Source organism: Pholis gunnellus, assembly GCF_910591455.1.
Source record: "Pholis gunnellus genome assembly, chromosome: 8".
Lineage (NCBI taxonomy): Eukaryota > Metazoa > Chordata > Actinopteri > Perciformes > Pholidae > Pholis > Pholis gunnellus.
In genome coordinates this window covers 23,717,117-23,744,433 of record NC_136534.1, presented here as the reverse complement: position 1 = coordinate 23,744,433, position 27,317 = coordinate 23,717,117, and the positions used below count along the sequence as shown (strand labels likewise).

At 44.0% G+C, this 27,317-nt stretch overlaps 1 protein-coding gene across 1 annotated transcript; it reads right to left on the bottom strand.

The window, feature by feature from the left end:
* Positions 1-1,126: 1,126 nt before the first annotated feature.
* ube2e2 (ubiquitin-conjugating enzyme E2E 2) lies at positions 1,127-23,997 on the bottom strand. Its single transcript, XM_079164212.1, has 6 exons — positions 23,882-23,997; positions 22,200-22,383; positions 21,246-21,296; positions 6,988-7,120; positions 4,081-4,228; positions 1,127-2,913 (listed from the first exon to the last, which is right to left on the bottom strand). Exons 2-6 carry the CDS (start codon positions 22,373-22,375, stop codon positions 2,816-2,818), a joined length of 606 nt encoding a protein of 201 aa, XP_079020338.1. The 5' UTR covers positions 22,376-22,383; positions 23,882-23,997; the 3' UTR covers positions 1,127-2,815.
* Between the last annotated feature and the right edge of the window lie 3,320 nt (positions 23,998-27,317).

The window sequence follows — 27,317 nt, the reverse complement described above, 5'->3', positions numbered from 1 at the left end:
CTTGACCTTAGACCTTATGATCTGTTTCATACCAGAACCACAGCTCTCTGACGTTGTTCTGCTACAGCTTGTTTTCCAGCTTCTGCTCTGCGTCTCTTTGTAGTCATGTTGTGGCCTTTATGGAGTATTTTTGTATCTCTTTTTGGTCATTTTTGGCTGTTTGTAGTAATTTTGTGTTTCTTTGAAGTCATTTTGTGGCCGTTTGTAGTATTTGTGTCTTTTTTTAGTAATGTGTCTCTTTGTAGTGATTTTGTGTCCTGCGACAGCCACAGATATTGAATTATTTCCCCTTTTTTTGTCAGAGCATTTGATTTATTGATTTCTGTTAGGGTGTAATGAGAATTTCAACAATAATATCAAAAATGTTTTTGAAGACCAACCCTGCCTTTAACTTACACAAGTTGCCTGTGATAACCAAATGGTGAGGAGGCTAACAGGAAAACACACATGCAATTTCAGAGAGAAGCACACAGAAGGGTCTATGCTATGTGTTTGAAGGATATATCCAGGATGTCAAACTGATTAAAAACAGGTTATAAAGATAAAGATTAAAGCTAAAGTTACAGATCACAGTGTGAAAGTGAGATCGACACAGAAGATAATAAAATTAAGGAACAACATTGTTCCTGTAAAGCCGGGTAGCTCTTTATTCTGTTATAATCATTAAAAAGTAAAAGCAGTTAATGATGTGCTAACGTACTCTGCTAATGTTAGCTCCCACTGGGAAAGTGCCCAGTCTGTATTTAAGTCTGCAGGTCTTCCAAAAGAGAAGAATTTCATGGGGATCCATTCATGCGTTTCTGCGACATCCTGCAGACCGAGAGGCTGAAGACACGAACACATCACTCCTCCTTTATAGAGGTAATACAAGCACCAAGATAGGGCAGGAGTCATAATGAGCCACACCCAACTAAAGCAGATATCTGATAAAAGAAAAAACAACTTTTATTGTAATTGAGCCAATGTTTCAGACTATAAAGATTAACAATCAGGTGTGTGTGTGTGTGTGTGTGAAAGCAGTCCTGAGCCGTGACTGAGTGAATGAAGATCAGTGAGTGAAGAAGTGTAAATATTTGACGCTGCAGTCAAACACAAAATCCCAGACAGAGCCGAGCAGTTTTTTTCTCACAAGTCGACCACAGTGTGTTTTATTGGGTGCTTCAGTAATACAAGTGCACAACAAACCACTCTGCAATTGCAGAGGTGGCGGGTAGCCAGTAAATATACAAGTCCTGCCTCTTTCACAGGCAGACCTATACTTTTGTGGTCTGCCTCAAAAGCCTTTGAAAAAATACATACAGTACAAACAAAATCAGAGGAAGTTAAAAAGCATGAAGGATCCATTGACGCAAAACCTTCCTGTTCCATGCAGATAACATATTGATGACAAAATACAAAAAAAACAAAAACGAGGAAATCAAAAGCAAAAGCATAATATTCTGCATGTTTGTTCCAGGTGCCACTAAGAGAAATGAGAATACATACTGTATAGCTGGAGGACAATGCGTATGATATTTATAATATTCTGTGTTTTTTTTTCTTCTTTTTTTTCTCCAATACAATACTTCCAACATTCAGATATTGGAAAATAAAAATCCCAATCTACTCTTTGTATAAAAAAGAAGCGTTCAAGTCAACATGGAACAAAAGGACATATTTTTGTCTTCATTGATTTCTTTTTTTTTTTTTTAAACACAGAAAAGGTAGATAAAATGTTGAGGTGGAGGAAGAGGAGGAGGAGGAAGGTGATAGGAGGGCAGGTTTACTGTTGCACTTAGTGAGTGTGCTTTGACAGACTAAAGGCCTTAACACACCGGGGGCAGTTATTTATTTTTTGTGTGCGATTAATTCACACGTAAATATATATTTTTCCAAACAGTTGTTGAGTACTTCCACACAGAATACGAATATTTAACGGAATGGATTTTCGGAGCTTTTGCAACGCAAATAAAAGGCATCAACCAATCAGGTTGTGCGGAACGGGTTGAGTTATTTATAAGAACAACAACACAGAGGCTCCATAGTCTGATCCAAGTCTGCAAACTTTATCAGTCCTTTCAACCTTCACTAAGGCAGACCAGATCCACTCCTTCCGTTCTTACCTTTCACAATAAAAGCCCCAGGTACGTACACTAATTGTTTTTACCAGAGGGAACTCAAATTCACTCAGAGCATTTCGCTAAAAGGAAACTCAAAAAGACAGCTTACAGTAGTTTAGGCTACGCAACAGTTCACCTCAGACAGACGACAGGATCAGTGATCGATAGGATCAATGATTGACAGGATCAATGATATCAACGATCGATAGGATCAACGATCGGTAGGATCAACGATCAGTAGAGTCGGTAGCATCAATGATCGGTAGGATCAACGATCGGTAGGATAAACGATCAGTAGAGTCGGTAGCATCAATGATCAGTAGCATCAATGATCGGTAGGATCAATGATCGGTAGGATCAATGATCGGTAGGATCAAAACGATCTGTAGGATCAACGATCAATAGGATCAATGATTGGTAGGATCAATGATCAGTAGCATCAACGATCGGTAGGATCAACGATCAGTAGGATCAATGATTGGTAGGATCAATGGGATCCTGGTAGTTGGTCCTCTGCCTGCGTGAATCTATTAGAACCTTTTCCTTAAAGTCTTGTAACTAATTAGTTTTGATGAGAAATATTTGCAAGAATCGCATTTTCGTGCCGTTTGTTGGTCCCGCCCCCCGTTGTGTGAAGGCCTTAAGGGTGAGAGAGAGAGAGGTAGAGAGAGGTACAGTGACAGGTGAGGGAGGTACAGGAGGGGATGGTCGGTGGTCTATGTGGCGTATCTCTTCGTCCATTGTTTGGCTATTCTGTCATGCTCCGTTCTGTTGGTCAGGTACTGTGTGGCGATGCTTCCCACCAGAGGGTCGGCTGAAAGGTACAAAAGGCAGAGAGAGAATATTTAAAATCATGAAGCGTCAATAATCACCTCAGCTGGGCGGGACGATCCACCGTCAACAGTCAACAAACGTCTTTATCCTCTCAGGCAGAGATTATGTGAATGTCTGTGCTGGTGGAGATGAGTCATGATCACATTTCTATTGGATCCATTGGAACAGGCCAAGGAGCAGAGTTCTGTTAAATATTATACAAATCTAATTATTAATATGCAGGTGACAAACGTCCACATCCTCATAGTCATTGTAGTACATATCAGAATATGGAAAGCTTCTTTAAATGTACAGTTTATAATAGCATTTATTTTAAAAACTGAACTATGGTCGAGTGATTTCTTACATTTCCCTCCAGACTAACCGTGATTGATATAAATGCAATTCTATTTCATTCCAGATCGTTAAACCATCTCCCAGACTCACGCTGGTTGCAAACTATAAAGAGGTTTGCCTGGGGTGTGTGTGTGTGTGTGTGTGTGTGTGTGTGTGTGTGTGTGTGTGTGTGTGGGGGGGGGGGGGGGGGGGGCAGCGTTCATTTTATTATGGTGTGGTGACCTTCAAGTAGACTTGATTACACCGTCTCAAATTCAGCTGTATCAATAACCAGTAAATCATATTAAACAGGCAAAGACAACCCAATCAGGAGCAGCGAGGACTGTAGAGAGTCGTGGAGAGAAATAACAATAAAACCGTCTTAGAGGATTATTCCCTCGAACTTCCTTTGTGCTCACATTCATGACATTGAACTCAACACTTCTAACAAAATGTTCATCTTTTAAAAAGTGCAGCCACTGACCCATTTATTCTTGCTTTGTAAACTCATTTCCCAGCCTGCACTGGTGCACAACTTTCTGTTCTCAAGCCAAGGACAAATCATCAATATCGTTGATCATATTCGTGTTTTTATTAAACACTTATTGCGGATCTCCTCTGCCAGCAGCTCGCTTCTCTTCTCTGCCGCGGACACGTGGTTTTATTATTTACTGTGCCAACGATCTGTCACTGAGTAAGAATGAGGGTTTGAATTGGTCATGGATTGTGGCGCTTAGTACACTGTTATTAGGCCTCGAGTAAGAAGCCCTCATAGAACCACTACTGACTTCTCACTAATAAAAAGCATCAAACAGACGGTAGAGAGTCTCACCTGGGTTACAGTCTGTGAGCAGGGAGCAGATGGACAGCAGCACCTTGGAGATGGTGAGCGCGGGGCTCCAGTTGTCCTTCAGGATGTCCAGACAGATCACGCCCTGACTGTTGATGTTGCAGTGATAGATCCTCGTACGGAAGGTTACCTGAGGACGCACAAACACAACAGTTTGGGAGTTTAGAGACAGAAAATCGGACTTTATTAACAAAAAAATGTCAGCACATTACGGGAAGCGTTGCTTTCAAGAGGAAAGAGAACTCTGTGCTGCATTAATTATTTACAAATAATAATAATTATATTCCAATAAACACCAGGAAACCACTAAAATAAAAGGATGTTGCCATTTTAACACAATGAATTTGCCGATAATGATAACAGAATAATGAAATGGACTTTAATTAATCCCATAACTGCCACCACCAACAGTGGGAAACCACGGCTCTACAGATGTTTGTGAACACTCCTGTTACGTAACATCAGGATGACCAGAGACCTGCAGAGTTCAGATCTGATCAAACACGTTTGCAGTGGATTAAGTGAAGGAAGATGATTTGGTGTGTGAGGATGAGGAGCTTGTTATAACGCAGTAATAACAGGTGAGACACAGAGGACATGTAAAGGCTGCTGTGGGCTTCTCATCTCTTCTCCTTTATTCACATTAACTGTGTGATCGCTCCATCGCTCCACTGAGGGACACTTCACACCATTTGTCTCTGTTGCTGGATGTGCATGTAGCCACAAATATATATTTCTTTATGGCTTGCAAACCGCATGTAGTCCCATCTAGTATCCACCAATACTCATGATATTCTTAATAAATCAGACCAACAGAGGGCAGCATGGTGTAAAACCAAACACAACAACAGCTTTGTTGCCACCTTGAATATTGGACCCAAGTGTTGATTAATTCCTTTACTCGTCACAGTAAACAGCCTCCACAAAGCACACAGTGACCCATCACATGTTGACTAATGTTACGTACTGTTTTATTGTTTCAACACATCAGACTTCAGAAAATCAAAATAAGAAATGTGACAAAGTGTTCAAGAAGCCACAGGTTTAAACATTTAAATAACGGACCTCAAGAAAGACAAACAACAACAAGAAAGCAGATAAAAAAGAAGACGTAGCAAACATTAATTAGAAAGAATACTACAAAAATAAATGATGATAAGAAGCAAAGAAAATACATTAAAAACACAAAAAAAGAAGCGAAATAATACACACACACACAAGCTCTTGAAGCAACGGTAATGATGATGAACCAGTCTTGTATTAAATGAATGAAGGAATCTTTAGGAATCTATGCTCAAACTGTGCCCCCCCCCCAACAACCGGCCTTCCTCCGTTCACGTAGTCCGTCCCGGCTCAGACGTTGAGCTTGACATCTGCTCGGTTCTGACACTTGACACCACTGTCCCCCCCCCCCCCCCACACTGCTCCAATCACCAACATCTGGCCCTCCTGACCCACCAGAGGAAACCTCTAATGAGCCTTGGCATTCCCAAAAATCACACAAGGGCAGGACGTTATAAATAACCGACCGCTCCGCCTCCGCAGATCCAGAGCTCCTCTCCTGGCCCGAGTTCAGAAGCAGAGACGCATCCACCTGGTGAACTTGTCAGCTCTTGTTTCTCTTTTAGAAGAGCTAAAAAAGGAGAGTCAGATTCTGGATCTAAAACTCCCGAGCCTGGGGTCTGAGAGCACTCAGCAGCTGAGCTTCACTGGAGCGTTTCTGTAGCGAGGGAGTGTGTGGCAGCTACAGGCCAAAGGCGTTGGTGTGTGTGTGTGTGTGTGTGTGGAGGGGTTTGGCTGCAGTTCACAGTGTGTCGGAGGGGTAGGAGGTATTGGGGGGGGCGGAAACACTCAAGTCCCTCTGGCAACAGAAAGCTGGGCCGGAGCCTGTGGATTTGTTTGAGTCTGCTGTCAAACACAGAGCTGGTGGTTACACAGCACAAAGAGCGAGAGGAGAGGGCGAGCGAGCATGGGGAGGGGTTTCCATAACAGAAAGAGGGGGGGGGGGGGGGGGGGGGGAATGAAGGCCAAGTGAAAGGGGGATATAGGGTGCACTGAAAAACTGAAGGGCGACTGGCCCCGACAGTCTGCGTGTCATCCACTCAACACCCTTAAAGTGCTCAGTGGACACAGAACCAACAGGTCAGGATTTGAAACGGAGCTGTAAAAGAGTGCACGAAAAGCTGCAGTGCGGATCCTGAACGACTAACACGACATCGGTTGTGACTTCAGCAGCACATATCTCAACTACCTGAGTGTAGCTGAGACGTACATCTGTGACGATAACCATGAAACAAATCAAAGTTTCTTGTGCTTGTTTGCTCTCTCTCACCCATTTTACAACTTGTATCAAGGCTTCTTTGTGTGACAATTGGAAAGAGATGTCTCGTCATGCCCGGACCAGAACTTACATGATTTAGTGAACAGGTGTGTGAACCCGTAAATAAATGAACAGAAAGCCCTGAGTCATGACTTCATCTTCAGTTTGTGGCTGCAGGCTGAAACCAGTAAACACCGGGCACGATGACCAGGCTCTATATAGAGTAAGATGATGAGTCTGTGCTGATGACACTAATATCACATCAGAAGAGTGAGTGACATCTAATAGTTTCAGCAACCCGTCCTCAATTCTGAATATTGTTTAATATAAAAGGACTAGGTTATATATAATGTAGTGAATATTGGAATAATTAGCCAGAGAATAAAGCCAGAGACGTGACTCCACATGAATACTAATGTTTCTCTGAGGGATCCTCCCACACCGAGCTCTTTCTAATACTTTTTTATTCTCTCCAGATATTTCCATTACTCTGTGCAGGAAGTTGACACTTGTGTCTGCTCACTCAAACATTAAAAATAATGTAACAGTTGTGTCTGCTGGCTGCTGACCTTGGGGGGTTTGAAGGGGTAGTCGGGGGTGAAGGCGATGTCCAGGAAGAAGACGCCCCCCTCGTACACGGAGCCCGGGGGTCCCAGGATGGTCGACCTCCACTCGTAGATGTTGTCTCCTTTGGGGCCGGCGCTGGAGAAATTGAAACAAAAGACGTGTTAATATGTTAATCGCTGCGTTGGACTCGACAGCCTGGTGCTACAAACTGCCAGCGGGCTGACGCAGATTTGGGGGGAGGAGGGGTGTTCTGACAAGTTAATGACGGAGATTTGGGGGAAATGCCGAAGCCGTGGGGGTTTGAGGGGTTTGAAGGGTTTTCAGTTCAGGGCGATTTTAGTAGGATTTAGATTATCTTTCAAAATGTTGATTGGAAGATTAGATTACCTGCTACTGGGAGCTGAGTTGAAGCAAGCAAACACACACACACACACACAAACACACACACACACACACACACACACACACACATCAGTGAACCAGTAGAACTAAAACCAAAGAGATATTTACAGGCCAAGTGATGCAACATGACTTCATATTCCAGCCCGTCTTCATATTCGTGAGATGAGTATTTAATGCCGAGGGTCACATCTGTTGTTTAGGCTCAGTAATTAATGCTATTTCCATATTGAGCGCTCCCTGCCCCTCCCCCACTGTTGTTTGTGGTAAGACCCCGAGCTGGCACGGAGCCAGGAGGAGACCGGGACAATGTCCAGATCACAAAGCCCGGGACGACGAACAATCCCTCCGGTTTCATGTAATTACCTGGGATGGTGTTTAACGCTGTGCTTACAAATGTGTAAGCACACAAACAGCCACACAGCGACACACACACACACACACACACACACACACACACACACACACACACACACACACACACACACACACACACACACACACACACACACACACACACACACACACACACACACGGTTTTGCTTCCACTCAAGGCTGTTACATTACTGTTCACTTTTATTCAGACATAAACCAATAATCTCAGAGATTTCCTGTGTAACAACCTCAAACTGCAAACTGTTAAAAGCGGCATCTGGCTCCAAGCGCGTCCTTGAAGAAACACATCGTCCTCCTTAAAGAGAAATAAAGACATTTCCTTTCCTCCTTCAGCATCAACACATGCAAATTCAAACTAATCTACTTTGCCACTCTTTCACACACGCTGCCCCTCTATTAAGCCTTCTTTAATGAGCTGATTATCATTACTGCTTCTCTGGGGAATTATTTTCAATGTCGATAGCGACGTCGCCAATCTGGACCTGTGTTGTTTCAAGGCACAAAGAAAAATCTTTTATTTTGTGAAAATAAAATAACAAAAGCAAAGAATGATAAGGGAGCATCCTGGGCAGTGTTGGTCCATAAGAAGGAGACACATACGGAGTACTCATCTTTGTAAACCTACTTAAACTGCAGTAATTGAGAACTTGCACCATAAACATGGAGTGTGCTCGCTGTCAAAAACTGGTGTTAAAGAACATCAAACAACGTCGGTTTCTTTTGTCTCTCTCTCTTAAAACCAACTGTGTTGCATCTTTGGTCGGACAGAGAGCGCTATCTGAACCGACTGCAGGAAATGACCCCTAAATACAAGGATTCATAGGCTCCCAGACAGACAGATGTTGACATCTGATAGCCAACAGTTACTTGTGCTCGGAAAGCCTGTCATAACAATATAAAGTGAGGGCCAACCGCAGTTCATTGGTGGTCGTGTTCAGCTGTTCCTACATTCTTCTGTTGTATTTAAGTGAAGTTAAATTGGAGCAGAGGGATTCAATATTTCCATCATGCCTCAGATGGGATGGGATGAGTTTTGACAGGAGACTGTCAGGTTGCCAAAATAAATGTGTTCAATAAATTACTTACTTGAAGGGCCGTCCTTGACTGAAGAAATTCAAGTCAGTAACAGAAGTTCATTGACTAATTGATTAATCTGTTCGATTGCCTCTTTACTTATTGTCCCTCTGCAGTTGAATGCAAATGGATCTCTTTAGATCCGGTGCCGTAGATGGGACTACTTTTCATGTGGTCACAAATACCCAAATCTGATGAAAAGAACATTAAATAACATTGATAATAATGATTAAGTCATTTTTAGGCAACCAAAATGTTACAATTAACTTTCATGAACTGAAAACACACTGTGAAAGGGTTTAACTCCCAGACAGGATAACACTGTGGTAGCGACCTGTCAATCACAGTAAGCCCCGCCCTAAAGCATACCCTGCTTTATGGTCTGTTTGACTCTAAATGGACCATAATCTACTAAATGAACATCATGCTGTATTGAAGAAGACTTGAAACTAGAGATTGAGACCATAAACTCATGTTTACAATGTTTACTGAGGTAATAAATCAAGAGAGAAGTAGAGTCATTTTCTCATAGACTTCTATACAACCAGAGGAGTCGCCCCCTGATGGTGATTAGAGAGAATGCAGGTTAAAGGCACTTCCTCATCTGCTTCACTTTTCAGAACTGGAGGTTGCCGCCTGGTGTAAAAGGTAAAAATATACAGGGCTGTTTCGGCAATAAAGTTGATCCTTAAACTGATCTTCCTGGATGATCTTTCATGTGTCACCTGTACCTGAAGCTACAACAACGAAGCCACTCGTGTTTTTCGGTCGGAATGCTCGCTAAGACGACGCTTCAATCAGACTGCGGCCAGTGATCGACCAGATGTGTGGAGGTGAGAAAGTAGGCAAAGATTAAACTCTCTTCATTCCATTCTTCACAAAATTACTTTTGGCAATTTTTAAAAGAGTGCCACACTATGAATGCCTCGGGGGAAAGATTGTCTAACAGTCTTTGAGGGAGGCCGTTCAGAACAGCTGTAAACACTTGAGACCTAGTCGGGCGACGTTGTTGCACAAACTAGTTCATTTCAAGCGAGTCCTGCTTGTCTTGTAATCGTGCAGCGTGATCCTGATAGAAACATCAACTGAACTGCTCGTGATCCCTCTCCAGCTCTTCAGACATTAATGTATACATGTCCTGTGCTATTGACAGAAACCTGAAAGAAAAGGCCTATTTTTTTCCTCGCTCAAGGCAATCTCCCCCTTCTGCGCTCAAGGTAACTCTTCCATTACCGCCACAACTATTCACAAGCCTCCTTGACGCCGCGCTGAAAGAGACGGACGACTATTCCATTTCCAAACTTATTCAATAAAAAGCACATGCTCACTTCCTTCAAAAGGCTGATGATTTTGCGGCCTTGATAATAGCTCAGACGCGGTGGTAAAGATAAGAGATGAGCGGTCATGGCCTCCCCGCTCGGAGGCGAGAGTGCTGTCGGGGATCTGACAACCACACAAGGGGCCGTGGATAAAGGCTAAGTCAATAGCAGAATGTGCATGCCACCGCTGGCGGTTGCTCGGAGACCCCCCCCCCCCCACCGGCTCAGGCGTTCCTGCAGCGCTTTGTTGCAGCTCTTTCAGCGTCTGACAGGTGCTCGCTCGGCCGTTACGTTTTTGGGAATAGGCGAGCAGGCGTGGACGTCGCAAAGAAACTCAATTGGACTCAATCCGCAGCATCAGAGAGGGTGTTTGCACGAGATGCCACTCGCCAGGCGTTAATTAATGCACGCTTAATGACGGGAGTTAAGTAGCCGATGACTCCTTGACCCTGGTTAATAGCGATGCAGGATATGCTGCTCTGCAACCGACATATCCAATTCACAGCAATCATTGGGCAATCAAGGCGTTGTATGAATTTTAATTCTACAAGGGCAACCTCACGCCGACATTTCCTCAGCGTTATGTCTCCTCACTGAATCAATGTGAAGTCAATGGAGGTGTTAAGAATAACAAACACACGGTGATCTAAACAAAAAGACAGTCGGATAAATATTTCAAGTCTTTTTTTCCCTATCAGACGGATCGACTCGGCAACAAACGCGTGACGTAAACTGGTGTAACAGTGCTGCTTCTGGGCTTTGTTTTGGAGGCTGCAATAATACTCGTCTGTGTGTAAGTAGCGCTACGTCTGCAGTGCACCGTCAGCCAAATGCCTTGATTCACTGGGTATCTGGGTCATTTGTTTCAGGGGTCCGGGGCCCGTTAGTGTGCGGCTGTCCGTGAGAGTCTTGCCACCGCCTTGTCCTCGGAGATTACACTCATAGTAGGAACCCACTTTAGACAGCTGGGCTGCTTCCTCCATAAAGGAGCACCCAAATAGTGTTGTTTTTCTTTACATTCAATCATCCTGTGAGTATTATATTTACAATAGAAACAACAGTCCTGATCCTTCACTAGAGCTAGTTAATCACGAATACATTGCATATTGTGACTTAATTAAGTATTGCCTTAATATATCGTGGGGCCTCTGGAGATTCCTAAAGTAGAAGAGTAATATACCGCAGAGCAGACGGGCAACACAAAAATGAATAAACTCATGTGTAGAGGATCCCGTATTTTAAGTGTGAGGCAATAATGTGATAATGAGCAGGGATGTAGCACAACTTGAAAGCAGTACTCTGTTGATTTAATTTGAGGGTGAAAGGTTTTCTTACAATTTTATTTTGCTTCTAGGAGTCTCTGTGAATGAGGTCTTTACAGCACATTAGCAGGAGCGCAGCACATCATGGACGATGATTTAAATGTGAAAGCTCAACACAATCAGTGACTCATCGAGATAAATCATCTCAATACTGATGAAAGTAATGGTGATTATATGTTTCCCGCAGCCCTATCTTTCACTAAATGTAGCACCAGCACCGCGACTCCGTCAGAGAGGAGTGTTGTGTTTGTGGAAGCTGTGAGGGAGTAATTGCATCCCACGCTGACCTTGCTCTGCGGTTCACCTCGACAAAGACTCGTCGGTGCACACGAGGCTGAGAAAGATTGGACCGAGACAGCTTTCAGAGGAAGAGGATTAAGAAAACGGTTTCTTCCTCAAACATAAAGGAACACTTTAGCACATTTTTACCTTTCATTCCCTGTTCCTGAAAACTATCCAAGCTGTGCCCCCGTAATAAAGACAGCAGTAATCATTTCCATATATATTGAATGACCTTTCCTCCCCACGATACAGTGCGGTATGTGAGACCAGGGTGGCCATTTAATCATCCTCATAGCCTTATTTCATAGACAGGGCGATTGGCAGAAGAAAAAAAAAGAAGATAACCTTTATCTTGTGGGCTAATCTACGGGAAAAAGACGCCAACTCTATCTCGTCACCCAGAGCCAATTCCCACAGACATCAGAGCTCGGGTTAAGATGATGAAAGAGATGCAGTCATGAGATAGGACTGTACCACTCACAGGGGAATGCATCAGGTAAATCAATCTACTCTGATCATATTTACAGGGAGGTAAAAAAAAAAAAAAAGACGAAACTACATCTTTGACGCTGCAACGACAAACCAGAATAAACTCTGAGAAAGACAAAACTGGAAGCAACCGGTGTTAAAGAATGCCAAACCTAGCGGGAACAAACAAGTCATGTGAAGATAAAATGAGTGTGTGCGGTAGTAAACGAGTCGAACAGAAACTTTCATTTAGAAATGTGCCCCGAGGCTGTATTGTGTTATTCTAAACTTGTCCTTTGACGTCTATGTTAGTTATGTGTGAGGTTCCTTTAATGAGTCCACTGTTAAGACCTCAGAGACCAGCGTTGTTAGTGCGAGACTGGACGCACCAGCAACAGGCGTCATCGTCCACAGGTCAAGAATTTACAGAGGATGCTAATTTCTTTTGAACCAATTGTCCGATTGTACCAAACTAATCGTCTAACCTGCAGGCAGGTGAGGAGTTCTGGTCACAAAATAAAATGTTTGAACATACTGAGCATGTTTGCAGGACACCATAAAAACCGATGCGTGTCGGAATCCACTGCAGCCGACATGAATCCACTCTGCCCACAGCTGTTCTGTGAAACACTGTTTAACAGCCGCCTTTCAAGTCTAAAGAGGGTGTTTGTTTGATACACCAAGATTGGGTTGCATTCAAAAGATCAGATCGGTGGAATATCACTTCAACATAAAAGGTCAGAACAGCAAATGTTCCTGGTGAAAACACTAGACAGCGAGTCACACGGCGAGCTGTTTACGGGAGCAGGTAAATAGAGCTGCTCCGAGGGGCTGATGAATAAAACAGGAGAGAAAACCAGTAATTGAATGTGAATCCGTGTGTTTTTTGGAGCTTGTGAATACCGCTGCGCACAAATAAAGCCATTATCTGCATTATTCGCTATCCGGCTCGTTTCCCCGCGGGCGGTTTTTCCTCCTAATGGCACCGCCGTTCAGTTCAGATCTTCTTTTCTATCAGCGTGGCTGCTGCTGTTATCAGAAGAGGAACTTTAATGAAGCAATCTCCACCCCCCCACCCCCCCACCCCCCGACCGCGAAAGAGCCCCAAGACCAATTACTGTGCAGCTCAACGGTCCGAGGTGACACCTCCTTCCTCTGTGCTCTTGTCTTCATTGTCTCAAATGACATGGTTTGTTTTTTAATCAAGCCTTTTATTGTTCATGCGTCCAATGAAATATGCAATTACTGACCGGACGGTCTATCCAGCAACAACAGGGGGGGGGAGTAGGTTGCGTGCTTTCCAAGTCGAAAGGGAAGAACACAATTGTACTCTCACAGGAGGGAAACCTCGATTCAATCTAAACCGCAGTCGGTATTGAATTGAGGAAGTGGACTTCTAAAGAGAGGGTTTGAAGAACCGGCCTTTCACTCAGCAACTTTGTCCCCGCTGAGGTTTAAAGTCACATTAACTGAGCTGTAAGTGAAGCAGGGGATCTGTGTATTTTCCTCAGCCTTCCGTTTGAATTCAGCCCGATGCGTCTGAGGTACGGCAGAGGTTTTGCCGCGGTAAGCATTTTTCTTTTCTTTCCTGCTTTTTTTCTTCCCTGCATCTGAGCCGCAGCGCGCAGCCGGAGTCTGATGCAGCGCAAATGTTTGCCTCTGGCTAGAGATGAATAATGCAGGGCATATATCTGTACAATAACAAAAACACACACACAGGCTTTGCATGAAGGAAACGGCATCATGAGTCAGAAGAAATATCACTTAGCCAACAGAGCGTCGCCGTAGCGTGTGCTCGGGGGTGAAGGGATGACACAGCAGCGTAGAGAAAAATAAAAAGCGTTTGTTCCATTAATGAGGACTGCATGACCCTCGAAGCACAATTGCGCAGTTTGGCAGAAAATAAAAACGTTTTAAGAGCACACGGTCTGATATTAATCACAATTGATGCGTAAATTAGCCTTTTCTAAATAATCTCAGAGTGTGTGTGTGTGTGTGTGTGTTCGTTCTTCGAGGGGTAATTATAAACATTTGCTTTTGCATGAATAAAACGAGGTAGAATTTGTGCTGACATGCAAATCGTTGCAGCAGTCCAGGGATTCACAGGAACACCGCTTCAGGAAAGGAAACCGCCTAAAAAAAAAAAAAATTGCCTCAGAGACGAAACTGCAGCCTCTTGCAATTTAGAAACTAATTTAGTCGAGAGTACGATGCTAATATTTTTTAATTTCACAGGCCTGCGCCGAAGTCTCCTCAGCCATAATTAGAGACCCTCTTCAGCCCCCCTCCACTAGAGCACTCTGTGCGGCCGAGGGAACGGACTTATTACCGAAAAGGTCAGTGATCAGAACAAGCCGAGTCTGATCCTGCGTTGGTTCCGTTCCCCCGACACCACGTCTCAGGTCAGCAGGTAGAGAAATGTGAAACAAATCAGCACAGAGAAAAGAACATTCCTAAGAGATGTTATCCACTGGTTATCAGTCACGTTCACCATTTGCAACCAGATGAGTGTTAACAGTTCGTCCCCCTCGGCCTGCAAATATCATCAAGACGCTTTAAAGCGTCTTGGCAGGAGCTCTGATCTGTGACTTCAGGGGGACATCCATCAGGCTCTCACGCAAACCGCTTACTCATACGTTTCTGTGGCTCCTCGCTTGCCAAAATGATTCCTCTGTTTGCTTTCGTGTCAGATTTCCCATCAGTCGCCCCCTCAAACTGCTGTCCGCCGTCGAACCCATTCATAACATTCTGGACAAATGTTTGCCAGAAAAACCAACTCACAAACGAGGACATTGAGAATTCAAATGACACGCATGAATCACGGCGGCCCGCGTTTTTCGCTGTCAAACAAGTGCCGCAGTGGAAAACATTAAGGATAAATTAAACCCCGTCGCTCTATAGGGGCACATTCATTTCTTCCCCCACACTCTAAACTTTGTGTGAGGGGAAAGTAAATGAGGAAGGAGCGGTTTGCTCGGGAAGGAAATGATTTTGTGGCAGATGTTTCATAGGTAAGAGAACGGTGACCATAGCAAAGCAGCAGAACCTGGTCTGGTACCCTCCATCTGTACTATGATGTTCTTCTGCTCCTGGAGCAGCTACGACACTTCTTCATTTGTCTTTAGGTGTGATGTTTTCTTTCCAGATAGCACATTTCTTCCTGTGTTATGGTCTCTTATTTATCTAAGATATAATACATTTACGGTAAAACGTGATAAGATCTTCAAACTGTTTATTTCCTGTTCATTACTGCAAACTAAGGGCCTTTAGTCCCGCCCCCTCTTATCATTAAGCATCTTTCACTCCTTCAATGTTCAGTTTTATGAACAGTTTTTTTTCCACAAAAACAGTCAACAAAACATCAATCAGAAGGGACATTTGTCACATTTTATAAACAAAGTGAATATTTGATCAATCAATAAGGAAAAGCGTTTCCTGCAGCCCTGTTTTAGGGTAAAATATTTTAATAATTCAATTTAAACTGAAAGTATTCACTTGGTTATACTTGCTTTTTAAACTTTCACAGCCGTTGTTTGCTTCTGTATTTAAGACAACTCAACAAAACCATGTTTACGACCCCGCCTTGTGCCGATGCAGACGTCTGATCTGCTTCAGCACAAACGTCTCCTAGAAGAGCCCGTTTCTATTCATTCTGCTTCAGAACAAAGCGATTCTGAAGCGGTTGTCTTCATGAAGGTCTTTAGCTCTGAACAAGTCGATGAACAAGACCTTCACTGAAAAGGTCAGGAACAAGCCAGCGTCGGACACAGATGGGTGCCTCGAACTCATCAATATTTATAAAGGCGGTGATTATGGAACAACACGTCGATTAGGGTCGATTCCTCCGAGGTCAAATGAAGCCGGCATCAAAAAAGCAGTTGCTTGTTTCTCGCTTCAAATTGCCGTCACATTGCAAAAGATCCAACACGGAAACATTAATGCACAACAACCGGGAGGTATTCCTGCAGCTCCTCCCCCTCCTCCTCCCCTTGCCTCCGGTCCTCATCCCTCCGTTCCCCCTCATGAATATTGATATCCCCCCCCCCCTGCTGTGCTTAATGGTAAAGCTGTGAAAAATGATGCTGGGTGTGTCACTGGCACGGAATCCCCCAGAGGCCTGGCACAAACTAACAGGCAGCCATCACAGACACCAAGACCATCCCATAATTAAGAGGTCAGAACCTACAATGCAGAGAGCCCCATCTTCTGATGATAATGGAGATACATATTCATGTCGTGGTGACCTGCTGTGTGTGTGTGTGTGTGTGTGTTTCGAGAAAAGGACGTTCCCTGCAGCTCGCATGATGTCATCATGGGGGCATTACGTCACACCAGGAACATTCAAGGACCAGAGAAGGCTATTTGTTCCAAGGACCGGCCATACATTGCAGCTGTGCTAAAAAAGGAGGAGCGACATTTTAGGTCAGCTGAAGCTGGAATCAAAAAAGGCGGACATTACAAAGAATTGACAGTTTGCTTAAACCCCCCCATCCCCCGAACAGCGAAAATCCATTTATAGCGTAACAGTGCAAAACAATGTAAGATATCTTAATGCAAGAACTAACTAGCTCTACATTGCAGGACCAGAACAATGCTGATGCATTACAGTGCAGAACCCTTGAAGCAAGACTCAAAAAGAGTCCAGTGGAGGCATTAACAAAGTCAGAGACAGCGTTTTCAACCACCTCACGGAGCGAACGCTGGTTTAATTAGCCGGCGATCTACAGCCTGTGAGTCATCCCAACTGGCAGAAATTGACGCTCACCAGCGAGAACCAAGATGCTATTTTTGTCGCTTACAAAAGCAGAGGCCTTTGCACACCAGCTCCGTATTTTTCTTTTTAAATCGGTCATCCAGTAAAAATTGTTACGCACAGAAATCCAGCTCACTGAGTCTGATTACTTTTCCTCTATTATACGAGATTAAAAGGATAATGGACAATCTTTAACGTCTTATCTTTTGTACATCTATCTTTGAAATGCTTCATCTCTGTATTCTTTACTTTGTCATACAGTGAATCAGCTCATCAGATGACATTTTGGATGATGACGTTTGCATGTACGGTGTTTCTGAGGGGTCGATGTGCAACAATGATTGAAACCACATGAGGTTGTGTTTATTTATTTTAAATGTGCAACAATTTTGGACGGAAAATACGGACTTCATGCGCAAGAGGCTTAAGGGGGGGTGGAGCTTAGCTTATGGTGCGATGTCTTAAATAAAGATCCAGTGTATTAACGTATATTCTGTTAAAGCGTTCTCTGTTAATAATGTCCAAAGCATTACAGGAGCTATTCTGTAATTAAGTTTTGTAAATTACTTTCAACACTCCGGCAACCTTATCTACTTCCACTTACATTTCCCTGAACGACTTGTGACAATCTTGACAGAGGAGGAGGTGGGGGGGGGGGGCTTGTTACCCAAAATGCACCATGGGTCGTGGCTGTGTTGCACTTAATCTATTTGAGCCGCCTCGGGATGAGAAATCGGCGTCTCTGCCTCTTCTGCGATGGCTTGTTCTGCTGTGATTGCCGAACAATGGCAGCTTATAAGAAAAAGGGAATCTTTGAATCCGCATGGGTTGAAACCTGACATGTAGCATTATGTTTCAGACGGATGAACATTGTTCTGCCATCACTCCGTTGTGGCTGTAATAAAAGTATCTGTTTTGGCCATCTGTGAGAAGAAGATAAAACACATCAAACAGCACAGTGGTCCGGAAGCGGAAGGTACAAAAACACCAGTGGCTGCTGTTTTAACCACGTCAAAAAGTGTCTTTGTTTGGATTTGTGCTTGAAGCGCTCGATCAACAGCAAGGAAGGAATAGTAACAAGTCACAAGAGTTGCAGCGCCACAATAACAAATGCAACTGTTGCTGTCATACGACAACGGCAGCGCAAAGCACAAGATGGAAGAGATAAGTATGGAAATATGAACGGAGAGGCAGAGAGGAGTATTTATTTATGACAGGAGCGTATCAATGAGAGATAAGTCCGTTTAAGAATCACCAGCAGTGGTCCTGGACTGATTCTAAACAATTCAGCTAAAGATCAAACTCAACGATTCTCATAATCGTTTTAGTCATTTAATCTAGCAAAAAATGCCAAAAATTAATTGATTTCAGCTTCTCAAAATGTGAGGATTATCTGCTTTTCAGTGTTTTGTATCATTGCATTTAATATCTTTGGGTTTTTTGACAGTTGGTCGGACGTAACCGGCACTTACAGGACGTCACTTTGTGCTTCAGGAAGCAGATCAATCGATTGTGAAGATAATTGTCAGTTGCAGCCCTAAATTCAGGCATTCAGTGTAAAAGGGAGATTTGGTAACACCAATGAACCTGTCATGTTCCTCTTTCAGCTCATCTAATCCAAAATGTATTCTCAGTGATACTACTGCAATATAACATGTAGCACAGGAGGAAAAAACACAGTGATCCTTTCAGATAAAAGCACAAGCTGCCTGTGAAATATACTTGGAAGTGTAAATACTTGACAGTGAGAATAATTGCCGTGTCAAATCCTGTCGGGCGTCAACGTGCTGCTGTTGGTTTTGATGCACGACTACCTGCCAGGGTGACAAGTGAGCTGACACGATGCAAAGAGTGAGATAAGAGTGAGATAAAGCTCAGAGACACATTCTAAATACTTGCTTGCGTTTTTTTCCAAGTTGCGACAAAGCACTAAAAGTAGAAACAGACAGCTTTCAGTCACACTGTATGGCACCGTACGCAACAATGTTAAGACTCATCATAGTCGCGGAACGCAAGAAAACATGTTATTTATTGTCCCGACAGTTTGTGATATTAACCTATTAACCTTATCAACCTCCGAGGGATGTTAGAGGACGAGTGGTGGGCTTTTTATTAGACTTATCAAAAGGGAACCTCCTGCCACAGATGTTTCCCTAAAATAGATCCTCGACACTTCCAAGGCGCTAAATGGTAAACTCTGGCTCCTAGCACACATCTTCACCGGAGGACACAAAGCAGAGCTCACACACACACACACGCACACACACACCTGAAGAGGCTGTACATGTTAGGAAGCAGACTTCGGATTTTAACGTGACGAAGACACCATATCGTCTAAGTGTTGACAGAGTCAGCGAAGTGAATCTCTTTGACACGACTCTCTCCCTCCGTCTGCCTCCTGAAGGGGGGCCGGCAGTCTGTGACTCCATTTGTCGCAGGGAGAAGAAATGAATAACCTTTCAGGCTCACCTGGACAGGAGCGAGCGGCATACAAATGACGACACCGGCTCCACCGCGAACTCCTTCATGCGAGAACGTAAATGGGTCTGTGATCGTTTGCATGGGAAATTGAATGTTTGACGGCCCCCCCCCCACCCCCATCCTCCTCCCCCTCCTCCTCCTCCTCCTCCTGTCATTGTTAACAGAGGGCTAATCTATTTGGGTGCATCACAGAAAGCACATTATTAGATTTTGGTATCATTTTTGGAGGGTACAGAAAGGGAACACACACACACACACACACACACACACACACACACACACACCGAAAAGGATTATCTTGAAGAAGCTTAATTGTTTCCCAGGCAACTAGTTCCCCACTAAGACGGCGACTGTGAAATTTCCACTAGCGATTATTTTACTTTCAAATGACTTACTCGTGTCCTCCAGCTAAATCCTCTATGTGAGCCAACCTAGTTTTTTGGGGGGCATCAGGAGGGGAGGGGTTGTATTGAAATAGATTAGAGTCCTCGAGGAAAACAACATCTCTTTTAGCCCGCAGTAGAATAACAAAAAAAAGGGGCCTGTGAGCTGGAATGAAAAGGTTAGCTCAATGTTTATCGTTAATGGCGGTGGGCTTCTGATGAGACCCAGCGGGGGGGGATTAATTCAGGCAATAAACACGGCCATCCAGGGTGAAGTAATTCCAAATCGCCAGATGAGTCATACAAAAAGACGTTTTCCTTCATCATTTTAAGCAGGTGACTGCGAACCAACGCAGCCCATCCAAAATCAGCATCTCTCCCACAAAGTATCCACAATCTTGCAAACACCGGCCTCCATTTTTTCTTCCTCTTAAAGCTAGGGTTGGTAATGTTCTTCCAAAGCATGTTAAGTGATATTTGTCTCATTAAATGAAGACAGTGGTCGATAAATCAAATGGACGGCCTACCTGTCCTCACTGCACCTCACCTGAGTCTGAGAACAGCTGTGAGTACCAACAACAACCTTGTTCTTTGTTTTACTTCATAATGATAGTTTGGGGGGAGTGGCTTTGGAGGCCTGACGTGATTGGCTGTCAGAGTTGAAAAAGAGTCGGCAACACTGGGGGTTTGGCTTTTTTCTGTCTCTCTGCTGGTTTCTCAATATTACCAACACTAGTTGAATTTCGCAGCAGTGTGCTGGTTCAGGGAGAAATTGTTGCGCTGTATTAAAAAACCGCTAATAATCAATGACAGAGTCACTTTGTGTGTTTGCCTTTTTGTCACGTCAAGAGAGACTGATGTACTTGTGGTGTGCCACTCGTTCGCGACCATATCTCTTCCTCAAAGCACTGCGAGCCGCGGCAGCAGCACACAATAACCATTGTCTGTGGTAAATCCCCAGCAGAGCGGGGGGGGGGGGGGGGGGGGGGGGGGGACCCACACGAGAATCGAAACGGCTTTTTAAAGTCACACTGCTGCTCATTTTCCACCATTTCAGAGCAACCATAATACTGTGATCCAACAGGCTACGCTTTCAACAGCGTGCATTATGCAGCAACAACAACAACTACAACAACAATAATGCCAGAATAGGCTACAGTCTCTCTAATTCACCTGAGATTACCATCTCAAACAAAACAACACAAACAACAGCATTACGGTAGCGGAGACAAAAGAGAGTGCACTGCAGCGTGGAATTTCCCTTTTCTAGACACAAGAAGCCTTGAAAGAAGCCCGTCTCTGCCATATCCACCACAGCTGGAACATCTGTACGCAGAGGCGTACGAGTCATTAGAGAAAATGCTGTGAAAAGATCTTCTTACCTGCAGTTTGGAGGTGGGTCTAGTGTTATTTCTGCGAGCTCTTTCTGAATCCTGGAAGAGAAGGATTGTTATTGTTAAAAATCGGTGGAGGGAGGGCAAATCTCTAGAGGACGATAAAAGCTGAAGGAACGGACGACTCGGTACAAGCACCAAGTCAGTGTTTGGATCCTGCGAGGAGGTAAATGTTGCTTTTAATCCCAGCGACACAGTATCTCATGTATTCTAAACGTCACCATGCAAGTTGTAACTTCATTTTCTGTCCGTATGAAGCATAGATAGAATGTAAAACATGTACGTTTTTGTGTTTTGTTCATCTTTGTCATCGTCTGTGGTGCACAAACAAAATTAAAAAAGGAGCATGAGGGTGAACACGGCCGCTGTGAGTATTTCACATAAACCGTGCAAAATTATGATTCAGACGGTGAAGGGCAGCGGAGTGCAGACGCTGCTGCTGAGCAGGTCGTTAACGTCAACACTTCAGACGACAGCGACGCCTCTCCGGGCTGAAGGCCCTCGCGGAGGCTCGCTCTCAACTGAAACGAAGACGTACAAAAAGGGAAATGTCGGAAACATCGGTCGCTATTGTAAGAAAGACTCGGGCTGGCCTCAGACAACCCTTTTGCTCAGCCGGTTGCATAATGACCCTGTCATCTCCAGTCGTTTTTTGGGAGGGGGGGGGGGGAATAAGTGTTAAGGTGAGCGTTGGAGGTGTAGGAGACACAAGAGCTATTCGAATGAAACAGGCTGGAATGGGAACATCCCTTTCGGGTGACATCAACGAGCTCCTTTCTGTGGGTTTAGTGTCACACTGAATAGCGTGGATGTTTGAAATGACAATGCCTGTGGGACTATAGTTGTTATTTTCTAACTTCACACCCTCGGGGCAGAGGAGAGGCCTTTACAACCCGCTCTCTAGAGCCAGCTTCTTTTTGTTCATTCCTCCTTTCTTCTTACCTCTTGGCACTAGTTGAAAGTTTAGCAGCGGTTTTACTCGAGATCTTGGTCTCCTTCTTTTTGGGCTGTGCTTGCTCTCGCTCATGTTCGGTGGGTACCGATTCCCTTTGTTCGATATCCGAGCTGCCCCCGCTGGTGCTGGGGCTGTCGTCCGGTCTCTGCACTTCGCTGGACATCGTGGGCCCTGGAAAAAAAAGTAACGGCACACCACACAGCCTGTGAGCATGGGGGGGGGGGCAAGCAGATTCCCACTTGCAAAGAGGGGCAATAAAGATGTTATAATGTGGAATTTCCTCAGCAAACTGGGTAGCTTTTGAGGGGGGAACCATGGTTAAGATCTGTTTAATTAATGTCGGTCTACAGCTGGACGTGGATGAGAGTTAAAGCGATATAAAGACATTTGTCAAAGCCTACAGACGCATAGGTCCTTTGTTGAAATGAATATAATAATAAGCCTGTCCCCTAATGATCTATTAAGGGTTATATATATATATATATATATTACTGGCTAATTGTTTTGGAGGACTTTATGTGATTAGATTTACTGGCCTAGATTTATAAAAAAGTATTGCTTCTCCCCTTTCTTTAAACAAATACTGCATATTATTGTGGTTTGAGGTCAACAGTGTGAGCAAATACATGGATATAAAGGCTCTTTATAGCCTTGGGGGGCTGATTTAATCGGAAAGTAACACACACATCTCATCGGTGACGGATCAGAAAGGACACTTGAAAATGAGGAGATCATCCGTGAAGACCGAGCATTAATTCATGCCCCCCTCCACCCTTAAACACACGACAAAAGACACGGCGAACATAAATATGTTGTTGCTTGAAAATGCCGTGTAAACACCAGACCGGTACAAGCTATACGTGAAATGTGGGGAAGTTAATCCGAACGATGAGGCACGAAGCGGAGGACAGCTCGCCTTCCCTGGGGGGCGTTTTCGCGGTACTGATAGGGACACCAACGGCTAAAATGTACACGCGTGCAGTAGCCGTTAGAGATGCCGGGGGTCGACGCGGAGACGTAATAAGACCCCCCCAAAATACCACCGGGGACAAGTTAAGATGTCCGTGTGTTTTATCGGACGTCACTTTGAAATGCTTGTTCAAACCGGGTAGGTCAACATTTGTGGGGATGAAAAGCACAATATGGGGTCAAACCGAGCTGTCCGACAAACAGCGACCGTAGCTAACGTTACAAGGCCGGTGGGGAGGAGGGAGGTAGGAAAGTAGGGTGTTACATTAGCGTCACCGACGAGGGGGTAATTTTAAAAAAAGAGGAGAAGCTGAACAGGCCTCGGTTGTTTTAAAGTCATTGAAAATACGCATAGAAGAAGGCGTTTCTTCTGTCGGACTCAGTCCGAAACAGCCGACGGCGGCGCGGGGCTGATGGAAGGACGGTTCAGGGCCGGTGGAGCGGTGAGGGTAGGAGGGGGTATGCGGGGATATGCGGGGATCCTCGTCGTTTGTGGAGTGTCCACATTGTGCGTTGGAGTGCGGTGACCCTGCCTCGGCACAAAGGGAGGCTCGTCCCACACATCCAGCACCACCTCCCCCCTCTTTCCTCCTCCTCCTCCTCCTCCGTCTCCACTGGAAAAAAACGACACTTTTCACGGGACATTTACTTACTTTTCGCGTATCTACGAGGGGTGAGTAAAGGCGTGTGTCGATATTACCTGGCGGCTGGCCGTAGATGCTGCAATTCCGCGTCGTAATAATCCCACGGTAACCGGAAAAAAAAGTAATATCCTCACACGGCCGTCTGCTCGCTCCCGTGTCCTAGCTATTTAACTGGAGGTAGGCAGCGGCAGAAAAGCGATTACAGAAAAACTGAGGCAGCAGCAACCGGACCGCCTCCACGCGCGCGCTCCCGGACCGCGCGCACACACACCGCTCGTGCACGTGCGCTGCATTCGAAAGCGAGGAGGTCTGCACGAGACCACGGTGTGTATTAGTCTGATTTAATTAATTCAAATACTAAACATGGACGATTTTGGTCCAGTTACATGTACATTTATAACGTTTGGTTTCTGTGTGGGTGCAGGACTGTAAAGGCCCCATGTGCAGGAAATGTTGCCCCCTTATATACACTCTATGGTTGCCCTCCCATGCATTTTCTTCACCTCCCCAATAGTGGTACTCTGGGTACTTCCAATGGCCACTCATATGCACTAACAAAGTTTGACTCATGGTTCCTCTTCATGTACGACTTGCTCCAATATTTTGGCAGCTTATTGATGCGACCCAGGACACCTGGAAGTGCCAAAACCCAGACAAGGAGGAAAGCCTTGTCCTGATACTTTTTGGAGGGATTGGGTTGCAGAAAACAAGATGCTACACTATAATCATTTTGACTACATTAAGCTAATTTCATCTCAAGTTCATCATGATAAAACAGTTCAACCCTCTCAACGTTTTAACAAATCGCATCATTAACCTAGTGTAAACACGTTTTAATTTACCCTTTCAGCTGCTACTTAAAATGTAAGACAGCCAATCAGAACGAGCTATTGTCATGAAAGCGTGGGTGAGTGGTGTCACCTCCTCAAACCTGCACTCAAGGGCCCGGTTCAAATGTCCCTTGTTACTTTGACGCAAGTCTGTGAGGACCCAAGGCTGAAAGTGAAGTGCTCTGGTTGACTTTTTGAGCTCTTTACGCACACTTCCCAGACTGCAGACTCAAGGGTATAAAACACAATACTATAGGCTAGTGTTGTGACATTAGAGCCGCCATGACGGAGTATTTCCATACTTGCAGGATGAAACATCAGCCTCACTATAGAGAGGTGTTTGAAGGCCTCACAACACCCTCCTGCACTCAGGCAGGTCACCTCACATGGGATGGATGGTTGGAAATGGGAAAGATTCCCCTGTTTCGATAACTGTAAATGGTTGTAGAATTACAGAGTTGGGCGTGTGAGGGTAAACTTTGACGATGACGGACAGGTGAAATCAATTAAAGTCTGTGAGGTTTCAGTCTTCAGGGCTAATGGGGGGGATCACTGCAACTGCACGGCTCAAAAAATAGGGATTTAAAAAGGATTAAATAAGTATGTAACATGACAATGGAAGATGTAGAAAATGTCAGAGTAGTGTGACTCCGCAACTGAAGTCTAACAAAATGGTCCGAGATCCACAGTCCATTTATTAGCTTTCAATCGCACGATCAGTGAAGAAGACCATGATGCAGCAAGCTACTGAAAGCTAGTAAGTGGTTCTTTGAGTTTAGTTGGTTACACATACTGTTCCTTTAAGATCAAGTATGAACTTCTAAGTCAAACAAACACAGGACTTTCAGGCAGGAGACCGCTGTTCGCATCCTTCACTTTTTCTCACGTTTTCTCACGTTTTTCACTCGCTAGTCACGTGAGTCAACCACACTCTCTTCATTACCCGTACTAAGTGGTTTTGTTGCCTAAACCTAACTTCCTGTAAAAGACGGAGGTTTATTTTGAAAAGACTCCATGCATGCCATGAGGGAAACCGACACGCCGTCACTGCCACGTCCAAAACCGAGGCTAGAGGAGAACCAAGAGCGTCATAGTTTGAAGCTCAGGAGCTCTGAGGAAGCGTCGTTATTTGCCGTGTTAAACACATGTAGGTGTTACAGGAAATGTAAGCTAAAAAAAAAAGCGAGTAAGTGGGCCTTGAGTGGAATCGTCTTTCAATCTTTCATGATTGGTAACCCAGCAAATGTGGTGAAAATGACCGTAATGTACACATTAGAGTCACAGTCTTGTGTAAATGACAGCAATGCTTCCTTAAAAAGAGGAACAGAAACTCCCCATTCATTGAAGTGATTTCTTTTTATTCTTTTGAGTGGATGTGCGGGGGCTGAATTTCCCCCCCAAAAAGCAACATGAAGGTGCAGTAATGTCACATTTAAATCTGAACCAGTCTGTGCACATTCTATTGATGCTGGGTTTTTCTTTGACAGTGTAGTTTGTGATATTTAGATGCATTAATCCAAATTCACCAGGAATACCTGCAGCACTGAAACAATAATACTTTTGTCTGTTTTGGTGTAACAAATGCGCCAGAGGCTGTCCACCAGGCAGAAACTATATAATATATGTATATAATTGCACTCTTCTGTCATCTCATTTCAGTTCCAGCATACCTCCACACACCACTTTACTGGTGAATTGTTAGACGTATATCTTACTATTAAATAAGATGACAGCTTTGGTGTAAAAGCCATACGAGGCCTAATAGTCGCCTGTTTAAAATCTGTGTTTATTTTACGCTCAAGACAAAAAACCTCAGCCAGGTTTTATTCCATTTAACTCACAAATATTATGATGAATACACTTGATTTGTCCTGGTTTGTGTCAGGTAACAAAGATGTTTCTGTATTTTTGATGAAGGCTGTTTGCAGTTTTCTACATTTCTATCGATCCAATTTCCAAACATGATTAATTTAAAATCCAGTTACAGTCATAAATATTTAGAAATATAGACTTTTCAGCACATGGCCCTGAATATTCTGGACAAACCAAAATGTCTTACAATGCGATATCCGCTCATAGCAACTGAAGCATTAATACACTTTTTAATGCAGTTAAGATAAAGGAGAATTGTGGTTTTGGTTGTAAAAAGTCACTTGAAGAACAATATATACAAAACCACAAGCATTGGTTTATTTACAGATACAGCACATTAATAAACCATACTATGAATATGTAAATGAAATGTAAAACTCCTTGCAGACGACAAACAGTTTGGTTTCAGCTCTGCGTACCGTCTTCATTCATTAATCTGATGTAACCTGAACTTGTTGTCTTGTATTTATCTTTGATGCTCAGCTGTTGCTCCTGAAATGACCCAAATTCCCCACAGAGATGGTTCAGGTTTCATCTGATCTAATCCAGTACATTTGTTTAAACAATTCACATTCCTTCCGACCTGATTTACATATAATTTGTTACTGTTTCACATGTGAGAAGTTGTCAGCTGAAGGTCTACAAACTGGATTATTTAATACCATGTTCTTTCATTTCTGTGGATCTTTGATGAGTTAGTGTACACATTTCAGGAACTTTTCCTATTTCCATTTCATGTTACTCTAGACTTCTACCTCACAATAATTTAGAGAGAATTACACTAATTATC

What these genes read in the sequence shown, in the direction of transcription:
- ube2e2 (XM_079164212.1), bottom strand. Translation starts at nt 22,375, where the DNA reads ATGTCCAGCGAAGTGCAGAGACCGGACGACAGCCCCAGCACCAGCGGG. An exon ending in GACCCACCTCCAAACTGCAG is followed by an intron (nt 7,121 to 21,245) that starts GTAAGAAGATCT and finishes CAATTTCTCCAG; the next exon opens with CGCCGGCCCCAAAGGAGACA. An exon ending in GCTCACAGACTGTAACCCAG is followed by an intron (nt 2,914 to 4,080) that starts GTGAGACTCTCT and finishes TGTACCTTTCAG; the next exon opens with CCGACCCTCTGGTGGGAAGC.